The 24533-nt window shown below is 49.8% G+C and overlaps 1 protein-coding gene across 3 annotated transcripts in view; it reads right to left on the bottom strand.

The window, feature by feature from the left end:
- LOC101952813 (exocyst complex component 3-like protein 2) overlaps positions 1-24533 on the bottom strand; it is an 86226-nt gene that overhangs the window by 30165 nt on the left and 31528 nt on the right. For 2 of the 3 annotated variants that reach the window (XM_065593657.1, XM_065593656.1), the window contains exon 3: positions 12244-12835. In XM_065593657.1, the coding sequence (XP_065449729.1) occupies positions 12244-12704 (461 nt within the window). In that variant the 5' untranslated portion in view covers positions 12705-12835. Of the gene's footprint in view, positions 1-12243; positions 12836-15415; positions 15838-24533 lie in introns of those variants that run through there. The other variant, XM_008168210.4, reaches the window with a different exon arrangement.

Genomic DNA, 24533 nt, shown 5'->3' on the forward strand with positions numbered 1-24533 from the left:
CAACCGATCCCCGAATCGACGCTCTTACTCCACCAGCGGAGGTGGGAGTAAGCGCCATCAACGGGAAGCCGCAGAGGTCGATTTTGCCGCCGTCCTCACAGCGGGGGTAAGTCGGCTGCGATACGTCGAATTCAGCTACGCTATTCACGTAGCTGAATTTGCGTATCTTAAATCGACCCCCCCCTGTAGTGTAGATGTAGCCTTAGGAACAACTGAAACTAGGTAAAATATTTTTTCGATCCTCCCCAGACCCACCCTTTTTTGATTCTTCTCTTTTTGGCCCTTTTTGTGGCCCCATTCTCCAATTACATCATCCCCTCTCTGATTCCCTCTCCTCTGTCCCCACTCCTTCCTGCATCTCTCTCTCTTGGCCTTGTCTGCACTAGAAAGTTGTATGCAGAAAACAACTGTGGATATAGTGTGGATACAGCTATATAGTGTAAGGGAAAATTAAGTAGGCCCAAACTTTGACCAGGATAACTTTAATTAAAATAACTGTGTACAAGGGTCAGGAGAAAAAAAGAGAATGAAAAATGTATCTGTAATCGCTAGAAGCCTTAACCGCAAAAGTACAACCTGTGAATAACAGGAAAAGCTTGCAAGAGAAACACCTGTGAATAATAGGTAAGCTTGTTGCTTTTGTATTCCTAATAAGGAGCTGTTTTTCTGTTTAAACAGATATTATGAATGAAAAGTGTGTTTGACTAAATGTGGTTTTAAGCTATAAAAGCTTCTGTGTTCCTTTGTGAGACAGACCAGCTAGGCTGGCTGTGTCTCCCTGCATGCTTGTAATAAAGTGGGCTTCAGACTGTTCTGATCCAAACACAACGTGTGGTTAATTTTTCTACCACAATCTGTTCAAAGGTAATATTCCTGTATGGGAAGGGGAATAACTATACAGTACCAGTATAAGTCAAAAGACTTTGGAACTGTCTTCCTTACTTGGTCCAACAGATCACAGATTTGGTGACCTTCGGTACATGCTGTAAGAAACACAATTACACATTTTCCAAGGCTTTTCTTGGAGGGAATGTGTATGTGATTGATGGATGGGATGACTGAGGAGTCAGAAGGCTGGGCAGAGTAATGTTATTTGACAATGGGAAGAGGAGACAAAAATTCTTTACATCTGCAATAGGGTCTGCTGGTGTCACTAGTTTTGGGCAGCCTGTTGTTGAGCTTCAAAATGTGCTTTAGGTAACATTTGTGTAATGAGCCTGGTGTTAAGAAAGGTGCAATGTACAAGTTCAGATAAATATGCTTACAGCTGAGAATACCTATTACATTTGTCGTTAAAGAGATATTCAGCATAGTTAAATGCAAAGACCTTAGAACATCATCAGCCCTCTCAAAAGTTCTATTAGTTCTGGGCACTCAAGAGTCTCTGTTGGGAAATAATAGAGCTCTCCTGCTATTTCCACACAAGCTATGTTGATTCATGTGCAAGAGTCAATCATTAATGCAGACATTCATATTTTACAGAATATACATGATAAAGTCTGTGTGGATACGTGCCATCCCAGGGCACCCCCCAATGGCCTGGGATGGCCCTGCACACACCTTGCCTCAGTTTCCCTCTGACTTCTCACAATAATCCACTTACAAGCAGAGTCTTTAAAAACAATATTCCCTCCACCCCAGGGTCTCTTTTATTCAGATTAATCAGCTCCCCCAAAAGAATGCTCCTTTTAGATTCAGGGTTTCACAGCCCTCCCTCTTGGTCTTTGTACATCTAGCCCCAGCCTCCCCAGCTTGTAAAATCTCCCCTCAAGTTCAGAGTATCCACAGTCCTCTTTCGTGGGGCCTGCCTGTGTTTACCCAGTGAGGCTGGTGGACTTTCCCCTGAGGTTCAGCGTTTGCATAGCCCTCCTTCTTAGGGCTGTACCCTAGCTGAGTTCTTCCCCTCAGCAGCTTTCCCTGACTAGGCTTGGAACCTCCATTTTGATTCATCTACCCAGTCACCTGACTACTCCCTTACTCCTTCCCAGGTGGGTCTAGCAACCAAAACACCTGCCTGGGCCAGCTGGGAGAGATGAGAGCCATGTCTCAACTACTCTGCAAGGTTGCTGGTCCTGGGCTCGTAAAGGAACACTAGCCTGGGTTTTTCCTGTCCATTCACCCTCCCAGAAACTAACTATTCCATGGTACCACCTGCCTCTCATCTCCTTCCAGGTAACCAGAACAGACATTGGGTAATTGGCCTCTCACACAACCTATCCTGACCTTAAAGAGCCAGAACCAGCCCATCATAGTCACTTTTAAAGGGCTGGGAAAGTAAATAATATTTGGCTGCAAACATACAGCCCCAGTTCAGCAAAGTACTTAAGCACGTCAATGGACTCCGCACTTGCTTGAAGTCATCATGTTCTTTGCTGAATTGGGGCAACCAAGCCATTTCCCAAGTTGTACAGTCAGTTCTTAGGGTCACTGGCTTCCAGAACAGCACACAGAGGGAGCAGTGCTTGGTCAGAACTGATCTTCACTACAAATTTATGCTGTTAGGATGAGGACAACAATCATTACATTTCAGGGTGAAAAGTTTAAAATGTCAAATGAGAAGCTGCACAGAATATCAGGGTTGGAAGGGACCTCAGGAGATCATCTAGTCCAACCCCCTGCTCAAAGCAGGACTGTAATCGGTCCTAGCCGGGGCTCGACCCTTCCGGGCAGGAGGGGAGCCACACCGACTCACTACTGGGGGAACAAGCAGTCAGTTAGTCCCGAAGCTCCGGCTCTCTGGTGCAGGGTGGAGCAAAGCCGACAGCTCAGGGCTCAGGCCCTCGGTTGCAGGGGACTGAGTGAGTAAGTAGTTCAGAGCCCAGGCCCTGGATCAGGGCGGGGCAAACGCAGTTTAGCTCAGGCCCTTGTTGGCAGGGGCTGAGCGGATAAACAGTTCAGGAGCCCAGGCCCTGGATCAGGGCGGGGCAAACACAGTTGAGCTTAGGCCCTTGTTGGCAAGGGCTGAGCAAATAAACAGTTCAGGAGCCCAGGCCCTGGATCAGGGCGGGGCAAACACAGCTAAGCTCAGGCCCTTGTTTGCAGGGGCTGAGCGAGCAAGCAATTCAGGGGCCCAGGCCCTGGATCAGGGCGGGGCAAACACAGTTGAGCTTAGGCCCTTGTTGGCAGGGGCTGAGCGAATAAACAGTTCAGGAGCCCAGGCCCTGGATCAGGGCGGGGCAAACACAGCTAAGCTCAGGCCCTTGTTTGCAGGGGGCTGAGCGAGCAAGCAGTTCAGGGGCCCAGGCCCTGGATCAGGGCGGGGCAAACACAGTTTAGCTCAGACCCTTAGTCGCAGGGGACTGAGCGAGTAAATAGTTCAGGTATGGCACGCCTAGGCTTTCTGTAGCCGAGCGCTGGGTGAGGGGGAAGCCTGCCCCCCGTGAGCGGGGAGGCAGGGGGGAACGCAGGCCCACCCACTCCACTGCGTTCCAGCCCGGGGCCCTAGCAGCGGTTACTGCCGCTGCTGGTCAGTGGGGTATCCGGACCGCAACACACTGACATTGGCTCACACTCTGTTGCAGCCGGACCGGGGTCGGCTACCCCCGGGCTACTTCCATGATCCCCCTCAAAGCCTACCTCGTTTGTCGCACCGGGCTCGGGCCAGTCCATCTGCATGGGCTCCTCTCGGCCAGGGCTCGGTGGCAGGTCCGGTAGCTCTGCCGGGAAGTCAGGCCAACGGTCCTCGGGCGGCTCCTCTGGGTAGCAGCAGGGGCGGAGGGGTTCGGGTGCAGTCTCACCCTCAGGGTTGGTGGGGTGGGGTTCCCAGGGATTCTCCCAGTGACGGGAGCGGACGGCCTCCGGCGGCTCCTCCTCGTAGCGTGCCCGGGGTAGCTCAGGCCAGCTAGGGTCCAGGCCTCGGTCTTCGGCAGTCTCCTGGCCGGGAGCTCCCGGCCGCACGTCTGCTCCCTGTGGTGGCTGGCCGCCGACTGAAGTCTGGCGGCCGGCCTTTATACTTCCTGTCCCGCCCCTTGACTTCCGGGGGGCGGGGACAGGCGGCGGTGGCTCCACCCACTCTGGTGCCTGCACGTGGGCTCCCTCTTCTGGGCAGGAGGGGAGCCACACCGACTCACTACACACACCCCCCCTTAAGACTGGCTCCCGCGTGTCGGGGCCAGGTCCTTCCATCTCCCCCATGCGGGATAGGAAGTCCGCATTCGTATGGTCCTTGCCAGCCTGATGCTGAACCGTAAACGCGTAGGGTTGTAAGGCGAGGTACCACCGCATAATGCGGGCGTTATTATCTTTCATCCGCATTAGCCACCGGAGGGGGGCGTGGTCTGTGACGAGGGTGAACGGGGCCCCGAGGAGGTAGAAGCGAAGGGCATCGCAGGCCCACTTCACAGCGAGGGCCTCTTTTTCCACCACTGCGTAATTCCTCTCACGGGGGAACAGTTTCCGGCTGAGGTATAATACGGGGTGGTCCTTTCCCTCCACTTCTTGGGACAAGACTGCCCCTAACCCTACCCCGGAGGTGTCGGTCTGCAGGATGAATGGGTGTTTAAAGTCCGGGCTATAGAGAACCGGCTCCTGGCAGAGGCACTTCTGTAGTGTCCGGAAGGCAGCCTCACACTCTGGGGACCACTGTACCTGCCGGGGACTGTCCTTCGTCAGAAGCCCAGTTAAGAGTGCGGCTATGGACGCGAACTGGGGGATGAACCGTCGGTAATACCCAACGAGGCCCAGGAACTGCCGAACGTGCCGTTTGGTCGACGGGGTGGTACAGTCCAGGAGGGCCTGGACTTTTCCGACGAGGGGCTTGACCCGCCCGCCCCCGACGGTATAGCCGAGGTAGGTGGTCTCTTGCCAGGCAATACGGCACTTTTTGGGGTTGGCGGTCAGGCCCGCCTGTCGTAGGGACCTTAGGACCGCCACAACCTGGGACAGATGGTCCTCCCAGCCGCGGCTATAGATGACTACGTCGTCTAGGTACGCAGCCGCATAGTCCTGATGGGGCTGCAGAAGTTGGTCCATCAGTCGCTGGAAGGTGGCTGGGGCCCCATGGAGACCGAATGGCATCCGCGTGAATTGGTACAGCCCCGTTGGGGTGGCAAAGGCGGTTTTCTCCTTCGAGGTCTCTTCAAGGGGGATCTGCCAATAGCCTTTGCTGAGATCCAGGGTAGTGATATACTGGGCCTCCCCCAGGCGGCCCAGTAACTCGTCCACACGGGGCATCGGGTAGGCATCGAAGTGCGAGATGGTGTTTACCCTTCGAAAGTCGATGCAGAAGCGGCGGGTACCGTCCGGCTTGGGCACCAGGACCACCGGACTACGCCACTCGCTCTGGGACGGCTCAATGATGCCCAGAGCCAGCATGGCTCTTACTTCCTCCTCGACCGCATCACGCATCCGATAGGGCAGGGGCCGGGTCGTCTCTCGAACCACTTTCCCCAGCTCAGTCTGGATTGAGTGTTTGACTAAGGACGTGTAGCCCGGTACGGCCGTGAAGGTTCTCTTGAAGGCCTGCAGAAGGCAGTTGGTTTGCTTGCATTGCTCTTCCGTGAGCGATTGTCCTAGCAGGGGTGCCGTGGGATCATCCGTCGAGGGCACCCGGGGTCCCAATTCCGGCTCGGGCGGGCACTGGTTAATTAAAAGGCCCTCCCGGTCCTGCCACCGTTTCAGCAGGTTTACATGATACCGTTGGGTCCCCTTACGCTTGTCTGGTTGCCGTACCTCGTAGGTGACAGGACCCACTTTACGCACAACGTCGTAAGGCCCCTGCCACCGGGCTAACAATTTGGACTCACTGGACTGGAGGAGGAGTAGAACACGGTCCCCTGGTTGGAACTCCCGGACTTGGGCTCCTTGATCATAGGTTCGTTTCTGCCGCTCCTGCGCCGTCTTCAAATTTTCGCGTGCCAGGGCTCCGGCCTGGCCAAGGTATTCCTGTAACTGAGTGACATATTTCAGGAGGCTCTGGGCTGGGGAGGCCGACTGTTCCCAGGTCTCTCTCATCAGGTCTAAGAGGCCCCGTGGTCTGCGTCCATACAGCAGCTCGAATAGGGAAAATTTCGTTGAGGTCTGCGGGACTTCTCGGATGGCTAACAGTAAGGGTGGAAGGAATTGGTCCCAGTGGCGGAGGTCCTCTGCTGGGAATTTCCGCAACATGCCCTTCAACGTGCGGTTAAACCGCTCCACCAACCCGTCCGTCTGCGGGTGGTAAACGGATGTCCTGAGTTGTTTGATGCCTAAGAGGGCACAGACCTGTCGCAACAATTGGGAAGTGAAGTTCGTTCCGTGGTCGGTTAGGATCTCTCTAGGCAGTCCTACCCAGGCGAAGATTTTCAGCAATTCCCCCGCGATGGTCCGGGCGGTAATACTCCGCAAGGGGATGGCTTCCGGGAACCGAGAGGCATAGTCCACCAGAACCAGAATGTATTGAAACCCCGCGGCGCTTTTCAGGAGTGGGCCCACGAGGTCCATGGCGACCCGTTCAAAGGGCGTCTCCATCAATGGCATGGGGACCAGGGGTGCCTTGGAGATCCTGGGCGGGGCGACCAGCTGACAGTCTGGGCAGGAGGCGCAATACTCCTTCACCTCCTGAGAGATTCCCGGCCAAAAGAAGTGCCCCAGGATTCGAGCGAGGGTCTTCTCTCGCCCCAGGTGCCCGGCGGCTGGCACATCGTGGGCTAGTTTCATTACGGCCCGCCGGTGACACAGGGGCACCAACAGTTGGGTTTGTGGCTCCCGGGTGCGGGGATCACGGTCCACGCGGTAGAGCCGGTCCCGGCGCAGCTCAAAGTGGGGCCATTGGGTGGCCCGCTGGGGGTCCACAACACTCCCGTCTACTGCTGCGAGCTGCTCGTAGAAGCGGCTGAGGGTGGGGTCCTCTCGCTGATCTCGACAGAAGTCGGTATCGAAGCGGGGCTGAGGGGCGGGCTCAGGCTGCTGCCCCGCCGTGTCTGCATCGTCTACCTCGGTCACCGGGCCCTGCTCGGGGGTCTGGGAGGAGGACCCTAGCCGATTGGCCTCCAGGGCCGGCGTGGAACGTATGACTTCCTCAAAGGCCGGCCAGTCCCGACCTAGGATCACAGGATAAACGAGATGGGGAGCTACGCCGACCACCAGGTACCGGGTGACCCCCGCGATTGTTAGGGGGACCCGGGCGCTGGGGTAGGGTCGGACATCTCCATGGATGCACTGTATATGGATGCATCCAAGGCGGGTATCGCCCTGCGGAACCAGGTCCTTATGGACCAACGTCTGGCCGCAGCCAGAGTCGATCAAGGCCTGAGTAGTCTGCCCTCCGCCGGCCGCCGGGACAGTCAGCTTGGGACTCATGGCTGGCCGGGCTCGAGTGTGGCCCGCCCACACTTGCCCATAGCTACAATCCATCTCCGGACAGTTTTGCTGGAGATGCCCCATCTTCCCACACCCGAAGCAGGGACCGAGTTCAGGTCGTCTGCTCCGGGGCCCCTCTCGGCTTGGGCTCCGGGGGGGGCTTCGCCGAGTCCTGGGGAGCCCCGGGCCCGGGGCCGTTGGCCCGGTCCGAGGCGCCGGGTCCAGGTGCCGGATCCGGGTCTCGCGGCGGGAATCGGGCCTAAGTGCGGGGTGTCGTGGTTCGCTCGTGGGTTCCCCTTTCCTTTCGCCACGGGCTGATTTGGGCCCGGGGCCAGGGCGTCGGAAGGCAGGCCCCACTACATTCTCGGCGGCTAGGAAGTCCTCCATTAGCGACACTGCCTGGGCCAGCGTCGCCGGCCGGTGGCGAAGCACCCAGGCGCGCCCTCGGGAGGGTAGAGTGTGCACAAACTGTTCTAGCACAACCTGCTCGGTTACCTCCTCTGCCGTCCGGGTGTCGGGCTGCAGCCACCGTCGGCAAGCCTCTTTTAAGGTCTGGGCCACTACCCGCGGTCAGGCCCCGGCGGGGTAAGTCTGGCTCCGGAACCTTTGTCGGAAGGTCTCAGGACTGACGTCAAGGGCGTCCAATATCGCGGCCTTCACCAGGTCGTAGTCCCGGGCTTCCTCAGCCGCCAATCCACGATAGGCCACCTGGGCCGCCCCCGTCAGGTAGGGGGCTAAGAGGGTAGCCCACTGGTCCCTGGGCTACCCGGCGACGAGGGCTACCCGCTCGAATGTGACCAGGAAGGCCTCAGGGTCGTCGTCCGGGCCCATCTTAGTCAAACGAAGGGGGGCAGCTAACCGCGGCATCTCCGCAGCCTCCCCCGCCAGCCCCGGCGCGGGGCGAGGGAGCATAACCAGCAGCTGCTGCAGCTGGACCCCCAACTGCCGCACCAACTGCTGCTGTTGCTCGAGCTGGGCCGTGTGCTGCTCCTGCTGTAGCTGGAGTTGGGCGGCATCTCGCTGCTGTTGCTGCGCAAGCTGAGCGGCCTGCTGTTGCTGTTGCTGCTGCAACTGGGCCGTTTGCTGCCGCTCCTGGCTCTCCGTAAGCAGCTGGACCAGCCGCTCCATATCCATTCCTTAGAACGGGGAGGGGGGCAACAGCCACTCCCCCTCTAGCCCCTTCTCACAGGGGCAGGGGCTCGTGCCCCACGTTGGGCGCCAAATGTAATCGGTCCTAGCCGGGGCTTGACCCTTCCGGGCAGGAGGGGAGCCACACCGACTCACTACTGGGGGAACAAGCAGTTAGTCCCGAAGCTCCGGCTCTCTGGTGCAGGGTGGAGCAAAGCCGACAGTTAGCTCAGGGCTCAGGCCCTCGGTTGCAGGGGACTGAGCGAGTAAGTAGTTCAGAGCCCTGGCCCTGGATCAGGGCGGGGCAAACACAGCTAAGCTCAGGCCCTTGTTTGCAGGGGGCTGAGCGAGCAAGCAATTCAGGGGCCCAGGCCCTGGATCAGGGCGGGGCAAACACAGTTGAGCTCAGGCCCTTGTTGGCAGGGGCTGAGCGAATAAACAGTTCAGGAGCCCAGGCCCTGGATCAGGGCGGGGCAAACACAGTTGAGCTTAGGCCCTTGTTGGCAGGGGCTGAGCAAATAAACAGTTCAGGAGCCCAGGCCCTGGATCAGGGCGGGGCAAACACAGTTGAGCTTAGGCCCTTGTTGGCAGGGGCTGAGCGAATAAACAGTTCAGGAGCCCAGGCCCTGGATCAGGGCGGGGCAAACACAGCTAAGCTCAGGCCCTTGTTTGCAGGGGGCTGAGCGAGCAAGCAGTTCAGGGGCCCAGGCCCTGGATCAGGGCGGGGCAAACACAGTTTAGCTCCGACCCTTAGTCGCAGGGGACTGAGCGAGTAAATAGTTCAGGTATGGCATGCCTAGGCTTTCTGTAGCCGAACGCTGGGTGAGGGGGAAGCCTGCCCCCCGTGAGCGGGGTGGCAGGGGGGAACGCAGGCCCACCCACTCCACTGCGTTCCAGCCCGGGGCCCTAGCAGCGGTTACTGCCGCTGCTGGTCAGTGGGGTATCCAGATCGCAACACACTGACATTGGCTCACACTCGGTTGCAGCCGGACCGGGGTCGGCTACCCCCGGGCTACTTCCATGATCCCCCTCAAAGCCTACCTCGTTTGTCGCGCCGGGCTCGGGCCAGTCCATCTGCATGGGCTCCTCTCGGCCAGGGCTCGGTGGCAGGTCCGGTAGCTCTGCCGGGAAGTCAGGCCAACGGTCCTCGGGCGGCTCCTCTGGGTAGCAGCAGGGGCGGAGGGGTTCGGGTGCAGTCTCACCCTCAGGGTTGGTGGGGTGGGGTTCCCAGGGATTCTCCCAGTGACGGGAGCGGACGGCCTCCGGCGGCTCCTCCTCGTAGCGTGCCCGGGGTAGCTCAGGCCAGCTAGGGTCCAGGCCTCGGTCTTCGGCGGTCTCCTGGCCGGGAGCTCCCGGCCGCACGTCTGCTCCCTGTGGTGGCTGGCCGCCGACTGAGGTCTGGCGGCCGGCCTTTATACTTCCTGTCCCGCCCCTTGACTTCCGGGGGGCGGGGACAGGCGGCGGTGGCTCCACCCACTCTGGTGCCTGCACGTGGGCTCCCTCTTCTGGGCAGGAGGGGAGCCACACCGACTCACTACAAGGACCAATCCCCAGACAGATTTTTGCCCCAGATCCCTAAATGGCCCCCTCAAGGATTGAACTCATGACAATGGGTTTAGCAGGCCAGTGCTCAAACCACTGAGCTATCCCTGCCTCCCACCCACAGTACCCTAATGATAAAAATGATCAATGTATCCAGACTTTAATGCGACTGGTATGGTCTACTGATGATTATCCCCACTAACACTTTCTAGGCCACATCTACAGGTTCTTAAGTACACAGGGACAGATGTTCAGTGCTTAAAGCACTACCTTGTGCTGTGGGAAACATAGGTTCAATTCCTGCTCTGCTGCAAACATCCTGTGTGAAGCTTGGCATGTCCCCCAGGCTCTCTGTGCCTCAGCTGTAAAATGGGGATAATAGTGCTCCCCTATAAATAATTTAAAAATACAGAAGTGAGTTCAGATACTATGGTGATAGAAGCCATGTAAGTACCGTAGCTAGAAAGAGGTTGGGTGTATACTGAGGGAACTGCATCCATGGCCAGTATTCTGTAGACAGGCACGGATGCTCCATTATTGGTGAGAATTGTTAACGTCTCCCTGTGGGAAGGCTGGATTCCATTCTCCATTAAAGAAGTGCTGCCCCTGCTAAACAAAGTACCCCTAGGATACTGTGATCAGTAATGGGCACCACATTACCAGGAGAAACAACCTGCAGGGAGTTCAGAGAAGAGCAGTGCACACCACTATGCTTGCTCTGTTCTAATGCAGATCACACCATGGTGAGCCCTTCACTTGTTAAGCTCAAGGCTAAATGGCTGCAATGAGCTGTCTTGTGCTTGAGCCATCCTTGACAAGCACTTGAAGGCTTCACCTGGCCAGAGTGCAGGGGCTGACCTTGGGAGTGGGGTGAGCCATCTGTGGGTAGGTGGGCAGATTATGTGCTACGGATGAGTTCCACTCAGTGCAGCAGAGCTGGGGGACTGCCAGAGGGCTGGTTACAGCGCCTCAATTCTTTGTTCAGCTCTTCCCTAACATGGTTAGAGTACCATCTGCCAGTTAAAGACAGATGGAGCACCATACAATCCAGCCACACCTTTTTCCTGTGCTCTGAGCCAGGGCTGCAGCAGGGGTAATGCAGGAGCCAACTGTGCTATCCCTAACCCCACTGGAAACTCCCCAACACCAGGGGAATCCCTAAGTGAGATGCAGGTGATTTCCAATCTGTGTAGCACAAAGTGAGCAAAATAGGGAAGTCAATCTGCTCCATAATGCCTATTCTTTAGACTCTCTCTCTCTCGTCAGTTCTGGGTGAAGTTCAAGGTTGTGCTCTACAGAGCCCTAGATGGTCAGGGATTCAGCTACCATGATACCATTTATAAATTGGTAGGTATCTAGGGGCTTGTCTTCATGTACAGTGCTATGTACAGCTGTCTTCATGTACAGCTGCGCTGCTGTAGCGCTTTAGTGAAGACGCTCCTACGCCGACATAGCACTGTCTACACAGGGGGTTAGGTCAGTATAACTACGTCACTTAGTGGTGTGGATTTTTTCACGCCCTTGAGCAACGTAGTTATTCCGATATAGGTCTGTAGTGTAGACATGGCCTAGGTCTGGAAAGGAAATCCATTCACTAAGAGCAAGCAAAATCAAACTCATAGAAAAGAACTGTTATGCAGGAGGCTGGGTGGCTCCCATGAAGTGTGTCTTTGGCCTATGGGCAGTGCTGGTAGGCATGATAGCTGCCTTCCATTAGATTAGGATAAATGAGGGAGCAGTTAAATGCCTCTTTCATGAGTAGAAGCCACCACCCAAAATAACATACCAGCATGGCAAGGCTGGAGTAGGAGTTGAGCCATGTGGTCTAAGGAATTTAGAATACAAACGCAGGGAGGCGGGGCATTGTTTGATAGAGCTGAGCATGTCTGTGAGCCAGAAGAAATCAGAAGAAGACAGAAAGCAGCAAGAAATCCAAGGAGACAGTAAGAGAAGCGCTGGTAGTGAGACCATGAGAGAAAGCCAAGAGAGAGTTTTTGGGACAGTGCGCTGACTGGAAAAGAGCTTGGAACTGTGAGCAAAGAAAATGCCTCTTGTTGTTTGATTCCTACTGTGCTTAGGGAAACAGGACTTTGTGTCCATTCTTTGTAAATAAACAGGATTGCACGAAAGAAATACCTATAATCAATTTCTCCTCCTAACCCACAAGGGTTATTGGCTAACCTTTCCCTTTATGTTCCTTCAGCATCACTGCCTTGAAGCTCAAGAAGGACCATGCTCAGAACTAAGAGGGAAACTGAAAGGTATAAAGTAAAAGAGGAATTACTTGGAACATACCTTCTGTACATATTAAAGCCCCATTCATAAATGAGAAGACATTTGCTGAAGCTCATATCACCGTCTGTAAGTGTGGAAAGGTGAGAGGACAAACAGGCATTACAACATTTTGTATAGGTAGTGAGCAATCCTGCTTCTTTGAAGACATCTCTTTTACATCTCAGGTTGGGAAAAATTGTGGTTTCCAACTGACTCAGATGATCTTTTAATGCAGACTCATCTGTGTTGCTAGCAGACACAAAAGAGGGAATCTGTGTTGCCATGCACTCCATTAGCAGTTTCTCCAGATCTTTATTCCAGTATTTTGGGCTCCAGGTTGAAACAGATTCCATATCTTTGACACTGTCAAACCATTCTTTTTCTTTCTCTTTCTCCCACTTCAGTGATGCACCTACTGATTTCAGTGGCTCCAATAACTTACTATCACCTCCACTGATTTCTTCTTGCACAACTGACCACATTCTTTCTGCTACTTTTTTGTAAAGTGAGTCAATCTTTATTTCACTCTTATGTTCAGATTGTTCCAGATCGTAAATGTGATTACAAGCTTCAAGAAATTTTGCTTGATCTATCAATTCACAAACGGCTTGATCTGAAACAGTAAAAACACAACCAGAAGTTTATTGACTTATCTATAGACTTTTCTATGGCAATCATCATAGTAATTACTGAGTAACTCACAAATAATAAGAATGTATTCTCATAACAGCCTTGTGAGGTAGGGAATCATTCCCATTTTACAGGTGGGTAGACTGAGGCCTGGTGCGGTTAAGTGATTTTCCCACAGTCATCTATAATTAGGCTTCGCAGAATTCTATTTTTATATATATAAGTTTGACAAATAGTATTAATGTTTGTTTTTCAACACTTTTCAACATTTTTATCGATTTACATTTTCACAGTTGCACAAAATTATGGGGTTTAATCTTTTTTAAATTTTTTATGGATTTAAGCTTTCTCAGTTCTGGGAAATGGGACGAGTCAGACAATAATTATTTAATGGCAGTAGATGCTGCAATTCAAAAAGTTAAAGCTTTATAACCCTTAAAACACAATTGTCAACATCACAAGTCAAAATATACAAAGTGAATAGCCTTAAATCAAACTCTAATAAGTTCTCAAGCAGCAGTTTTCTTACTCTGCCTATCTGTAAATTTTGATTATTAGTGATGGAAATATTTTTTGTCAGTTAGTGTGCACACAGGGAAAACAATGTTTACCGACATTTACCAATAAAAATCTAACTCTTCCAAGCCTAGCTACAGCAGAGCCAGGAAGGGAACCCTGCTCTCATGGGCGCCAATGCTGAACAGGCAGGTGTGATTGGTGATTGTTTCCAGGGTGTGACCGATTTCAAATACATCTGTGGAGAATGAGGTAGTTGTGTCTTATTTTTTATACATATCCTGGGCGCCTCAGTATACTTGTGCCTGATTACACATAGTGAAAAGAAGCTGGAAGGGGGAAACCAACAGGAAATGAAACAATGGCAAAGATACGGTACAGTCCATAGAATACAAAGTGTCTCTAAGGAGACAAACAAGGATCCATTGATTGGGGAATACTCAATGCCTGGCTCCAGCTACTATGGCAAGGTGCACTCTTCCCAGACCTAAACCAGGATCAAAGGGGATGCTAAAACCTTAAAGATGTTGGCCTAGGAAAGAAGGGAGTTGAGTGGGTTGTCATGATGGGGACACACACACACATTGGGAGAGGGAGTCACAGAGCATGCTGCAGAATGCAGTGTCACTCTTCTGACCAGAGATGGGATTAACTGTGTTGAGTGGAGTTTATCAAAGCTTGCAAGGAAAGATTAAGGTGTAGGCGAGGGGGAATATGCACACAGGCATTTTTGCTGGGTACCTTTGCTTTGCAGGCTTTGTACCTTGGGGTGAATAACCAATGCTTTGTTTTGAAGAAGCTGTTTCTGTGTCCCTGCAAATCCATTTTGTCACAGGCTCCCAGAGGAAAAGGACCTGCAGGTGCGAAACCCAGTTGGGTCTGTCAGGTTAGCTAGAGGGCTGAATCCTGAGATTTAGTGTAAGGGTGGTAAAGCCACATGGTTCCAACCTTGGGAGTGGTTTAGGCAGCCAGGTCTGTCACCTGAGGGGTGCACTCGAGAGGGATTAAGGGTGTGTCTACACTGCACACTAAGCCCGGGCTGTGACTCAGGTTTGAGCCCAAGACCCCCTTCCATCCACACACAAATCAGTCTGACTCAGGTCAGCAATCACTTAGGACCAGAATCCTAGGACCCTGCTTGGGGGTGGGTCAGAGCCTGAGACCTGCTGTGACTCAGGTCCAAGCCCTGTCATTTTGCAGCATGGATGCAGGTTAAGCTGCAGACCTGTGACAAAAGGTCTGCATAGTGCAGTGTGGATGTGGGAGCAAGGCTGTGAAACCCAGGTTTACAATGCAGTTTGTGGATATGCAAGCACGGGTTTGGAAACACCGAGTCCCCAAGCAAAGGTCCCACAAACCTGAGCTTGAGGGCATTGTAGACACACCTTAAAAGGGGTCTAAAGCCCAGCTCGTCCTGTAACTGTGTCTATAACTTTACGGTTTGTCATTAGAGTCGGGATCTAGGAGGGCATTGCAGGAGGGGACTCACATAGGAAAATATTTCCCAGAATCCAGCTTCCTACAAAACACTTTATTGCATCTAGTTAAAAAATGTGCTTTTAACTCTCTGGTTCTTGCAACAATCACTAAATATCAATTGCCTGTGGCAAGAGATTTCTTTGGTATCGACATTTAAGGGCCCAGCAGCTGCCAATAGATGTAGCGTGGAGAGGGAGCTATGTTGGGATAGGTTACCTACGCATGCTCCCCTGCACATTACTGGAAGAACAGACCACCATATGAACACTCTTACAACCCAACTCTGCTTTGTATCACATATTTCTTACAAACTAACCCAAGGTGATTTGCAGAGATGAATAATACAGTTGCAAAGTGAAATACAAATGAGCAACAGAAAGGGGAGTAAAATTTAAAAACATAGGCAAGGAGAAATACACATTTCAGAAAGGATTTGAAACGGGGGGTGAATCCAGGAGGAGGAGAGAGATAGGAAGCCTATTCCAAATGGCAGAAGCTGATGAAAACAGTCTCCATGGTGAGAAGAAACAGAGGAGGCCAGTGGGGAGTTCAGACTAGCAGAGAGTACCTGAGAGATGCTGCCTCCCACCAGACTCTTTGTCCACAGGCTTCTCTTCAGTTTTCTCCTTCACAGGGGGCAAATTCTTCAGCAATTTGTCTACAATATTTTTCACTCTCGCTATCCCATTTGATTTCTGCTCCTTTTGAGCCTCTTTGGGAAGTATTGATGTATTTTCACCAGAAGGTTCTTCCAGCAGCTTTCTCCTTCCAGTGACTCGGGCGCAGACACGCTTCATTTTCCTCATACTCCCAGCAAGAGCTAAGTGTTTGCTATCAGGTTGGGAAGGCTAACTGGAAAATGTTGGCACCACGGTAACTCAATGTGATTTTACAGTCTCAGCCTTAAGAATTCCTCTCCGTGAGACGACGTCTGTCCCTAGATTCAGTATCAGTGCTACTTCCTGCTTTAACAGACTTCCAGACCACTCAGCCAACTTCATATCACTGTTTAGTCCAGTAGTATATATAAGCTACCAGCTCTATTATGTAAATGATCCCCTGCAGCATTACAGCAGCAAATGTTTAATACATAACCTAACCACAAGTGCTGGAGGAAAGCCAGTGGAATTTTCTGCAGTTTCTAAATGACTAAAATTTCCCTGGATGCTGCCAACTTATTTAGATTCAGAGTCCTCTCAGTCCAAGAGATTTTGTTGTTGACAGTGTCCATGAATACACACAGCAGCTCTACACTGATGCACATGCCTTTCTACTGACTCTGTATTATTTCTCAGCACCAAGATCATCCCTTATTTTAGACCCAAATTTGCCTCCATCTTTAAGAAAATCAAATATTCTGCCCTTGGCAGGACTGGCATTGGTTTTCATTGTTCATTCATATGAGGTTCTTATGTGATGAGAGTGACCTGAACTCCTGGGGTACCCAACGGCTGCCTGGGACTGCCCTCCAGCAGTTATACACAACCCAGCATTTTTAAATTAAGAAAATGAAAATTTTAAAGTTATGGGGGCAACTATCCCCTTGGTTATCTACCAACAAGAGAACGAGCCAGCCTCTCTCATCCCTGTCTGTGTATGGTATCCTACATAATTAGGGCCTTTCTTTTCATACAGTAACTCCCATTGTTATTCATGGGGATGGCTGTAAGTGAGGAAAGAGGAACAGACACATGAAAATGTATCTTTAAATGTATCCATTGTATTACCAAAAGTCTATTGATCGATAGATATTTTACACCAGCTGAGGACCCAACCCTGAATATTTAAAGGGCAAGGCAACTTGTGCCCCTATAAATGCTGATAATCCCCAACTTTCTTCCACTGCTATTATGACCCAATAGAGCAGAGCAAAGAATCTGGAATTAATAATTTTTTCAATTCATCAAATTTTGTCATTTATGTGTGTGTGTCTGTGAAATGTACATAAACAGACTGTGATTTTCTTGTAATTCAAGTGAATTCACTAATTGCATTTCTGCTAATAACTCTTGGGTTGCAGATAATTCACACATTGTGAATGTTAGCGATTTGTGCTATATTGCTGGCTTCCAGAAATCACATAGCATTGCTTTTCTCTCCCGACTGGCAGTAGGTAACCACGGAGTGTGAATTACAAAGCTGAGAATTCTATAACCGAATATGCAATTTGAAATTTGCTTTTGGCAAACACTAGAGAATCCAAGCTGAGATTTTGATTCCCTCCAGCAATTCATGCAAGGTAAGGTCAAGAACTCAGATGTTTGCAGCAAACCAAATCCTGCTCTCACTCACCTCCATGATACTACAGAAGTAAAATGATCAGGACTTGGATGGACCCACTTATGTGCAGAGAAAAACACGCTGGACCTCATCATAAAGGGGAAAATGTTTTCCCTCCCTCTTGAACACAACAGAAACAGTGAAGTTCTAATGCACTGTGGGTGGTGGTAAAATACATGAAGCCCAGAAAAGGGTCCTCAATATGGTGAGCCACAGGGCTGTGCTTCATGATGTGTCCTTTACCCCAGCTAACAAAAGATCCAGTGGTATGATGAGGAGCAGAATCCGATGCGTACGCAACTATGTATATCTGCTAGTCAAACTCCACATTGGGGGCAGAGGAAAATTCTGCCCCCTCAACACCTACAGACATTTTCTTGGGCCCAGATCTAGGAAGAGGTTCTGGCCCATGTTTACCAGACTGAATTCATACACAGTAAATCTAATTTAATGCATCAAATCGCAAAAAAGTATATTCATGTTTTAAAAGTCTCTCTCTAAACTAATAAGAGAAAGACAATTGAGGTGTTAAAGGAGCACTCAAAGAAGATAAGGCCATTGCGGAGAAGCTAAATGAATCCTTTGCATTAGTCTTCACTGCCGAGAATATGAAGAAGGTTTCCACACCTGAGACATTCTTTTTAGGTGAAATTCTGAGGAACAGCCCCAGACTGAGGTGTCAACAGAGGAAGTTTGGGAAAAAATTGACAAATTAAACAGTAATAAGTCCCCAGGACCAGATGGTATTCACCCAAGAGTTCTGAAGGAACTCAAATATGAAATTGCAGAACTACTAACTGTGGTATGTAACCTATTGCTTAAATCAGCCTCTGTGCCAAATGACTTACTCCTGGTGGAATTCTGTGTCACTGTGCATGCACAGAATTCATGTCCCCTGCAGATTTCTTTGCTTCCCCGCAGAAAAATGACTTCTGACGGAGAAGCAAATGGAAGCCTCAAGACTGGTCACATGCCCGCCCCAGCAGCTCAGGCAGGTCGGTTTGGGTGCCTGGAGCAGCCAGTAAAGATGTAAATCACCGCCAGGGGGGAGGTGAGGTGCTGGGCAGTCATGCGTCTGAGAGAGGAAGACATTCTGTCCCTCTCACATGCTATTACGACATGCTTGGCATGGAGGGGTAGGGCTTTGGGGTGTTTTTGAGCAGGTAGGCATGGGGAAGGCTCTGTCCCCTCAGACAGAGCAGAATGTAGCAGCCTGCCTGCTTAGTGAATTGTTCTTAGTGAATTGTTCCCATTCTCTTTGTGAGTTACCCAGGAGTATAAAACAGATGTAAAAATTTTAAGGCTCCTTTACATTGCCAGAGTGCTGTAAAGGAGTCTTATTGTAAAGGACAGTATGGCTTATAAATGCTCATGGTGCTTTAGTGATTAGAACTGGTCTAAATGTTTGGACTGAAAACATTTCCTATGAAACTATGCTCCATGAACTGTTTGCTACTGAGCTTTCTGGAGATGGTCAGTAGCCAATATAAATTGTGAGTTTGATTCATCAGCCCTCACTTGCTCTTCAGTTGCCTATGATGTAACACTGAGCATATGGCTGCATATATTTGTTGACTAATAACTAGAAATACAGGGTCAAACTTACCTACATTACTATTAGACAAATGAGGTTTGGGGATTTCCTCTAATGCTGCCCACTCCCATTCTCCATCCATTGTATTGTAGTTTAAATAAATTACCAAAATAACTGAAACCAGGATGATTATATTGTGTTAGTTTGACAAATAAAATATGCAGAATTTTAAAATATTGTGTGCAGAATTTTTTATTTTTTGGATCAGAATTTTTAAATTTTTGGCACAGAATTCCCCAGGAGTAATGACTGGAGGATAGCTAATGTAATGCTTATTTTTAAAGAGGCAATGCTGGCAATTAAAGGTCAGTAAGCCTAATTTCAGTACCAGACAAAATGGTGGAAACTATAGTAAAAAACAGAATTATCAGACACATAGATTAACTTGATTTTTTGGGGAAGAGTCAACACAGCATTTGTAAAGGAAATCACGCCTTCCCAATCTATTAGAATTCTTTGAGGGGGTCAACAAATATGTGGACAGGGCAATCCAGTGCATATAGTTTACTTGGACTTTCAGAAAGCCTTTGCAAAGGTCCCTCACCAAAGGCTCTCAAGAAAAGTTGGCAGTCTTGGATAAGAGGGAAGGACCTCTCATTGATCAGTAATGGGTTGTAAAACAGGAAATAAAAGGTTGGAATAAATGGTCAGTTTTCAGAATGGATAGCATTAAATAGTGGTGTCCTCCAGGAATCTGTACTGGGTTCAGTGCTGTTCAACACATTCATAAATGATCTGTAAAAAAGGGTAAACAGTGAGGTGGCAAACTTTGCGAATGACACAAAATTACTCAGGATAGCTAAGTCCAAAGCAGACTGTGAAGAGTTACAAAGGGATCTCACAAAACTGGGTGACTGGGCAACAAAATGGCAGATGAAATTCAATGTTGATAAATGCAAAGTAATGCACATTGGAAAACATAATCCCAACTGTACATAAAAATGGTGGGATTTAAATTAGCTGTTACCAAGATCTCAAGAAAGAGATCTTGAAGTAATTGTGGATTTCTCTGGAAACATCTGCTCAGTGTGCAGTGGCAGTCAAAAAAGCCAACAGGATGTTAGGAACCATTAGGAAAGGGATAGATAATAAAACAGAAAATATCATAATGCCACTATATAAATCCACGGTAAACTGGGAGTCGATGACAGGAGATGGATCACTTGATGACTACCTGTTCTGTTCATTCCCTCTGAAGCATCTGGCATTGGCCACTGTCAGAAGACAGGATACTGGGCTAGATGAATCATTGGTCTGACACAGTATGGCTGCTCTTATGTTAATACACTCAGAGCTAAGCTGAAATTCCACTCTTAACTTGCTCTGTTTTGTTTAAATAATTGCAATTTGTTTTCTTTTTCTCTCATTACTGTTAATAAGGGAGTCAAGGAGCTACACCAATTTCCAGCAGCTGAGTATCTGGTCCCATTAATTATTAAAGCCATAGTTGTTACAAACCATATATCATTAAAGAATGGTTTCACTAGGTATCAGAACTTAAGGGGTAAATTTTCCATGCAGCAGTTAGAACAGCATTTCTCAAACTGGGGTCGCCGCTTGTGTAGGGAAAGCCCCTGGTGGGCTGCAGGGAGGGCGGCCAGGACATCCCTCGGCCTGAACCACTTCCCGCAGCCCCCATTGGCCTGGAGCAGCGAACCGCGGCCAGTGGGAGCCGCGATCGGCCAGACCTGAGGACGCGGCAGGTAAATAAACCGGCCCGGCCCGCCAGGGGCTTTCCCTGCACAAGCGGCGACCCCAGTTTGAGAAACACTAATTTAGAATGAATGGGATACATACAGTTAAATCTCTGGGTATGGCATCCAGAATTTACCCTCAAGGTATCCCTACATTTCTATGCCAGGGAAATCCTACTAGTTTCTATTTTGAAACCGTGTACATTTTATCCTGCTTTTTGTCGACATTTTCTATTTTTATCTTGGTGTCTCAAGTTTCCTGGCTCTTTCCTATGGTGCAAACCATCAGATAACAGTTACTTTCCCTAGCAACAAGAAAAGGAAGCAGGAAATAAAAAATTGTAAACACGTTTGATAGAATAAACATAAAAGAGCTGGTCAAAATTTGAAATTCCCATCACCTGAGAAATTCTGATTGTGACATACCCGGGGTACAATCTAGACTGGTGAGTAGCTGTGCAACCCCTGCCTTCTAATCTGGGGTGCCCTTTACACTGCTTTGCTGCTGTAGCCTCCAGTCAGGATTGCTCACGGTGGCATTACGCCCCATATTCCTCATAGTAATATTATCAGGATATGAGTATGTCATAATTATGATGTATTTTGTGCAAGATAAGGCATGTGAGATATCATTGAAAAGGTTATGATTCACTAAATATGATTATCCTACTTGTATGCATGTATCATTCTGGTATCTGAAGTTAGGAATATTGTCTATGCATCTATCACAAATGTGTTTATACCTGGGGAATGCCCACAGCTGGGTGTGCGGGGTCCCCCCTGGCTAGAGCTTCCATTGCCCCCTGCAAGGCCAGATGCTAAGCCCCACTTGTCCCAGCGCCTCTCAAGCTAGGGACAGGAGTTGGATTGTGAAGGGGCTTTGGGAACGGGAGCTGCTCTGGGTCTGCCGGCCCTGGGAGAAAACCTGGGGCATGGTGGGGGGGAGGAGCGGTCTCCCCAGTCTGTTCTGTTTTGCCAGGCTCTGACCTGCTGGCTCATGCCACTTGCAGCTGCTGGGAAGGGAAGGGGGCTGGGGGAATTGCTGTCCCAGCGGCAGGAGCCAGAGCTGGATTCTCCTGAGCCAGCGTCACCCGAAGTCTTGCCACGGTGGCTTGCCCCTGCTCTGCGCCCCAGGTACCAGCTCTGCCTGCTGACAGCACTGTGAAGCCTGGGGTGGCTCAGCAAGCAGCGGTTTGAGCAAAATGGCTAGTAATTTGTCTGGGGAGAGGTGGAGCTGGGAGGGCTCCCTTCCCTGTAACTGAAGCTGGCGGACCTCCCCATGGAGCCTGCCTGAGCGGGAGCTGCAGATTTCCCTACATAAACTGCCCTGGCAGGTGGGGAGCAAGGGCAGTGGGGATGGACTTTCTTTCCCCCTCCCTTTCTTTTGCCTTCCCCCCACCCCTTCAGGGAGCAAAAGGTAGCTGCTTTCCCCACTTCTGGCACCTTTTCTGGAGCCAAATGCAGAACCTGGGCCAGTCTCGGCCAGTAGGGCAGGGAAGTGGGGGGTCGACTGTAGGTGGGGGGAGGGAAGGGGGACACTGAAGATGCTGTGCCTAGGGGTGCATAAGGTGTAAATACGATCCTGATTAGAACTGGGAAAAGTACAGAGAAGGGCAACAAAAATTATTATAGGTATGGAACCGTTTCTGTATAAGGCAAGATTAACGAGACTGAAGAAAAGAGAAGGCTAAGGGGGGATATGACAGATGGCTATAAAATCATGAATGATGGAGAAAGTGACTAAGGAAGTATTATTTACCTTTTCACATAACACAAGAAGCAGGGGTCACCCAATGAAATGGATAGGCAGCAGGTTTAAAACAAAGACAAGGAAGTAGTTCACACAACACACAGTCCACCTGTGGAACACACTGCCAGGGGATGTTATGAAGGCTAAAAGTATAACTGGGTTCAAAGGAGAATTAGATAAGTTCATGGAGGATAGACCCATCCATGGCTATTAGCCAAGATGATCAGGGACGCAATCCCATGCTCCAGGTGTCCTAAACCTCTAACTGCCAGAAGCAGGAATTGAACGACGGAGGATGGATCATTCAACAGTTGCCCTGTTCTGTTCATTCCCTCTGAAGCCTCTCGCACTGGCCACTGTTGGAAGACATGAAACTGGGCTAGACAGACCATTAGTCTGTCCCTGTGTGGCTGTTCTTATGTTAACTGGTAACACACTAGTCACTAATATTATTGTGTGATGTATATATGGATGATATAGGAAAAGTTATAAATGTGTGCTGGAAATATGTTGCTAAATCACCCTGCCCTAGATAAAGGAGTGTGGTTCCACCTGGTTGAATGTTTCTCCAATATAAGGAGAGAAAATGGAAGTATATTTATATAAAAGATAAACCAAGCCATCAAACTAGTGAATGGGAGAGATAGCTAGTTAACTATCACAATGGGGGAGGAGACTGCAAAAACTAGCATGACATCAGCTCCCTGGTGGAGACAGCTCCCAGGAGGACTTCCTGACTTTGAAAACAAAGGAACACTTTGAAGTTATAAGCAGGGAGAGGAAGTCATTTTGGAGTCCTTCACCTGAAGAGAAAAAGAAATCAAGCACTTTGGGCTCTGTGTTGGATCCTGGTCAGGACCTGGCGAGCCCTGGTGGAAGAATGACTGTAGTGAGAAAACTACTCTGAACAAAAAGCCCTACTGTGTGAAGTTAGGTTTTAGTCTTAGAAGCATATTGTTACTTTTGTTTGTGTGTAACCATTTCTATCCCAATTCCATCTGCTTGATATCATTTAAATAGCTGCTCTTTGTTAAAAAACTTAACCTTGTTTTATTACACACCCATCTCAGTGCAGCGTTTCAAACTGAAGAGTACAATCCTCAGCCAAACTAACAGGCTGGTGATGTGTACTGTCTCTTTAAAGGAGCAGTCAACTTGAGATGGTGTTGTGAGTGCTAGAGTGAGAGGGACTGGACACTGCAGGGGAGATGGTTTTGAAGAAGCTCAGGACTGGAACGGCTGTTGGCGTCACCCTGCAAGCAGTAACCAGACTGGTGAAAGCCAGGGTGAAACCATTGCACTGTAGCAGGCTGCTGGTGTCAGAGCTCTGAGCCAAAGCAGCACAGAAGCACCCAGGGTTACAGTGGTGACATGACCTTTTATAGGTCTGGGTGAACCCCCAAAGGGGCACTGCTTTTACTGCATTCCCTGCTCCCATCTTCCACAGCCATCAGAGGCTGTCGTCACAAAAGATCAACCATAGCAGTGGATGGAATGACAGTAGAAAACTGATCAGAAGAAAATACTCCAATAAATGTAATTCTGTTTCTTTACAGTCTCCCTGATCTCATGTGCCAAATGACCAGCTTCTTCCTCCTCAAAGCTCACTTCTTCCAGGCTTCAGAATAGCAGCCGTGTTAGTCTGTATCCGCAAAAAGAAGAACAGGAGGACTTGTGGCACCTTAGAGACTAACAAATTTATTAGAGCATAAGCTTTCGTGGACTACAGGAAGTGGGCTGTAGTCCACGAAAGCTTATGCTCTAATAAATTTGTTAGTCTCTAAGGTGCCACAAGTCCTCCTGTTCTTCTTTCTTCCAGGCTGCGGCCTGGCCTACCAACTCTAATCCTGCACTGAACTGGAACTCTTTGCTTCAGACATCGGATTAGATCTCTAGCACTATTTTATCCATAGTGCAAAGGGTGAAAACATTATCTATTCTCTCTACCAAACCGGGCGGGCGGGGGGGGGAGGGGGTTTTCCATTCTGCCCTGGCCCCTTTACGCGATTCTGGACACTGAAAAAAGCAAATGTCCCCAGCCTAAAGGGGTTCCCTGCATCTTGTAGCACAGCAGCAACAGCCCCGTGCTGCTTGGATGTGGCCAAGGCTTGGTACTCTTGCCATTTTCCAACACTGTGTAACCCCTTTATCTTTAGGGACTTTTTTTAAACAAAATATTTCAAATAAATTCCCTGCAGAGTTCCTCTAGTCATCTTAGACTTAACCTTGGTATCTAGCAGTTTCCCGTTTTTTGCCTGTGTACAAAAACTCTTTATAATAAATGGATTGTATGGCTAACTTGAGCAATAATTTAGTCATTGGGTTTAGATACTAATCAGAGGAAGTCAGACTATCTGCACTTCTCTTC

The sequence above is a fragment of the Chrysemys picta genome, chromosome 4 (genome assembly GCF_011386835.1).
Source record: "Chrysemys picta bellii isolate R12L10 chromosome 4, ASM1138683v2, whole genome shotgun sequence".
NCBI lineage: Eukaryota > Metazoa > Chordata > Testudines > Emydidae > Chrysemys > Chrysemys picta.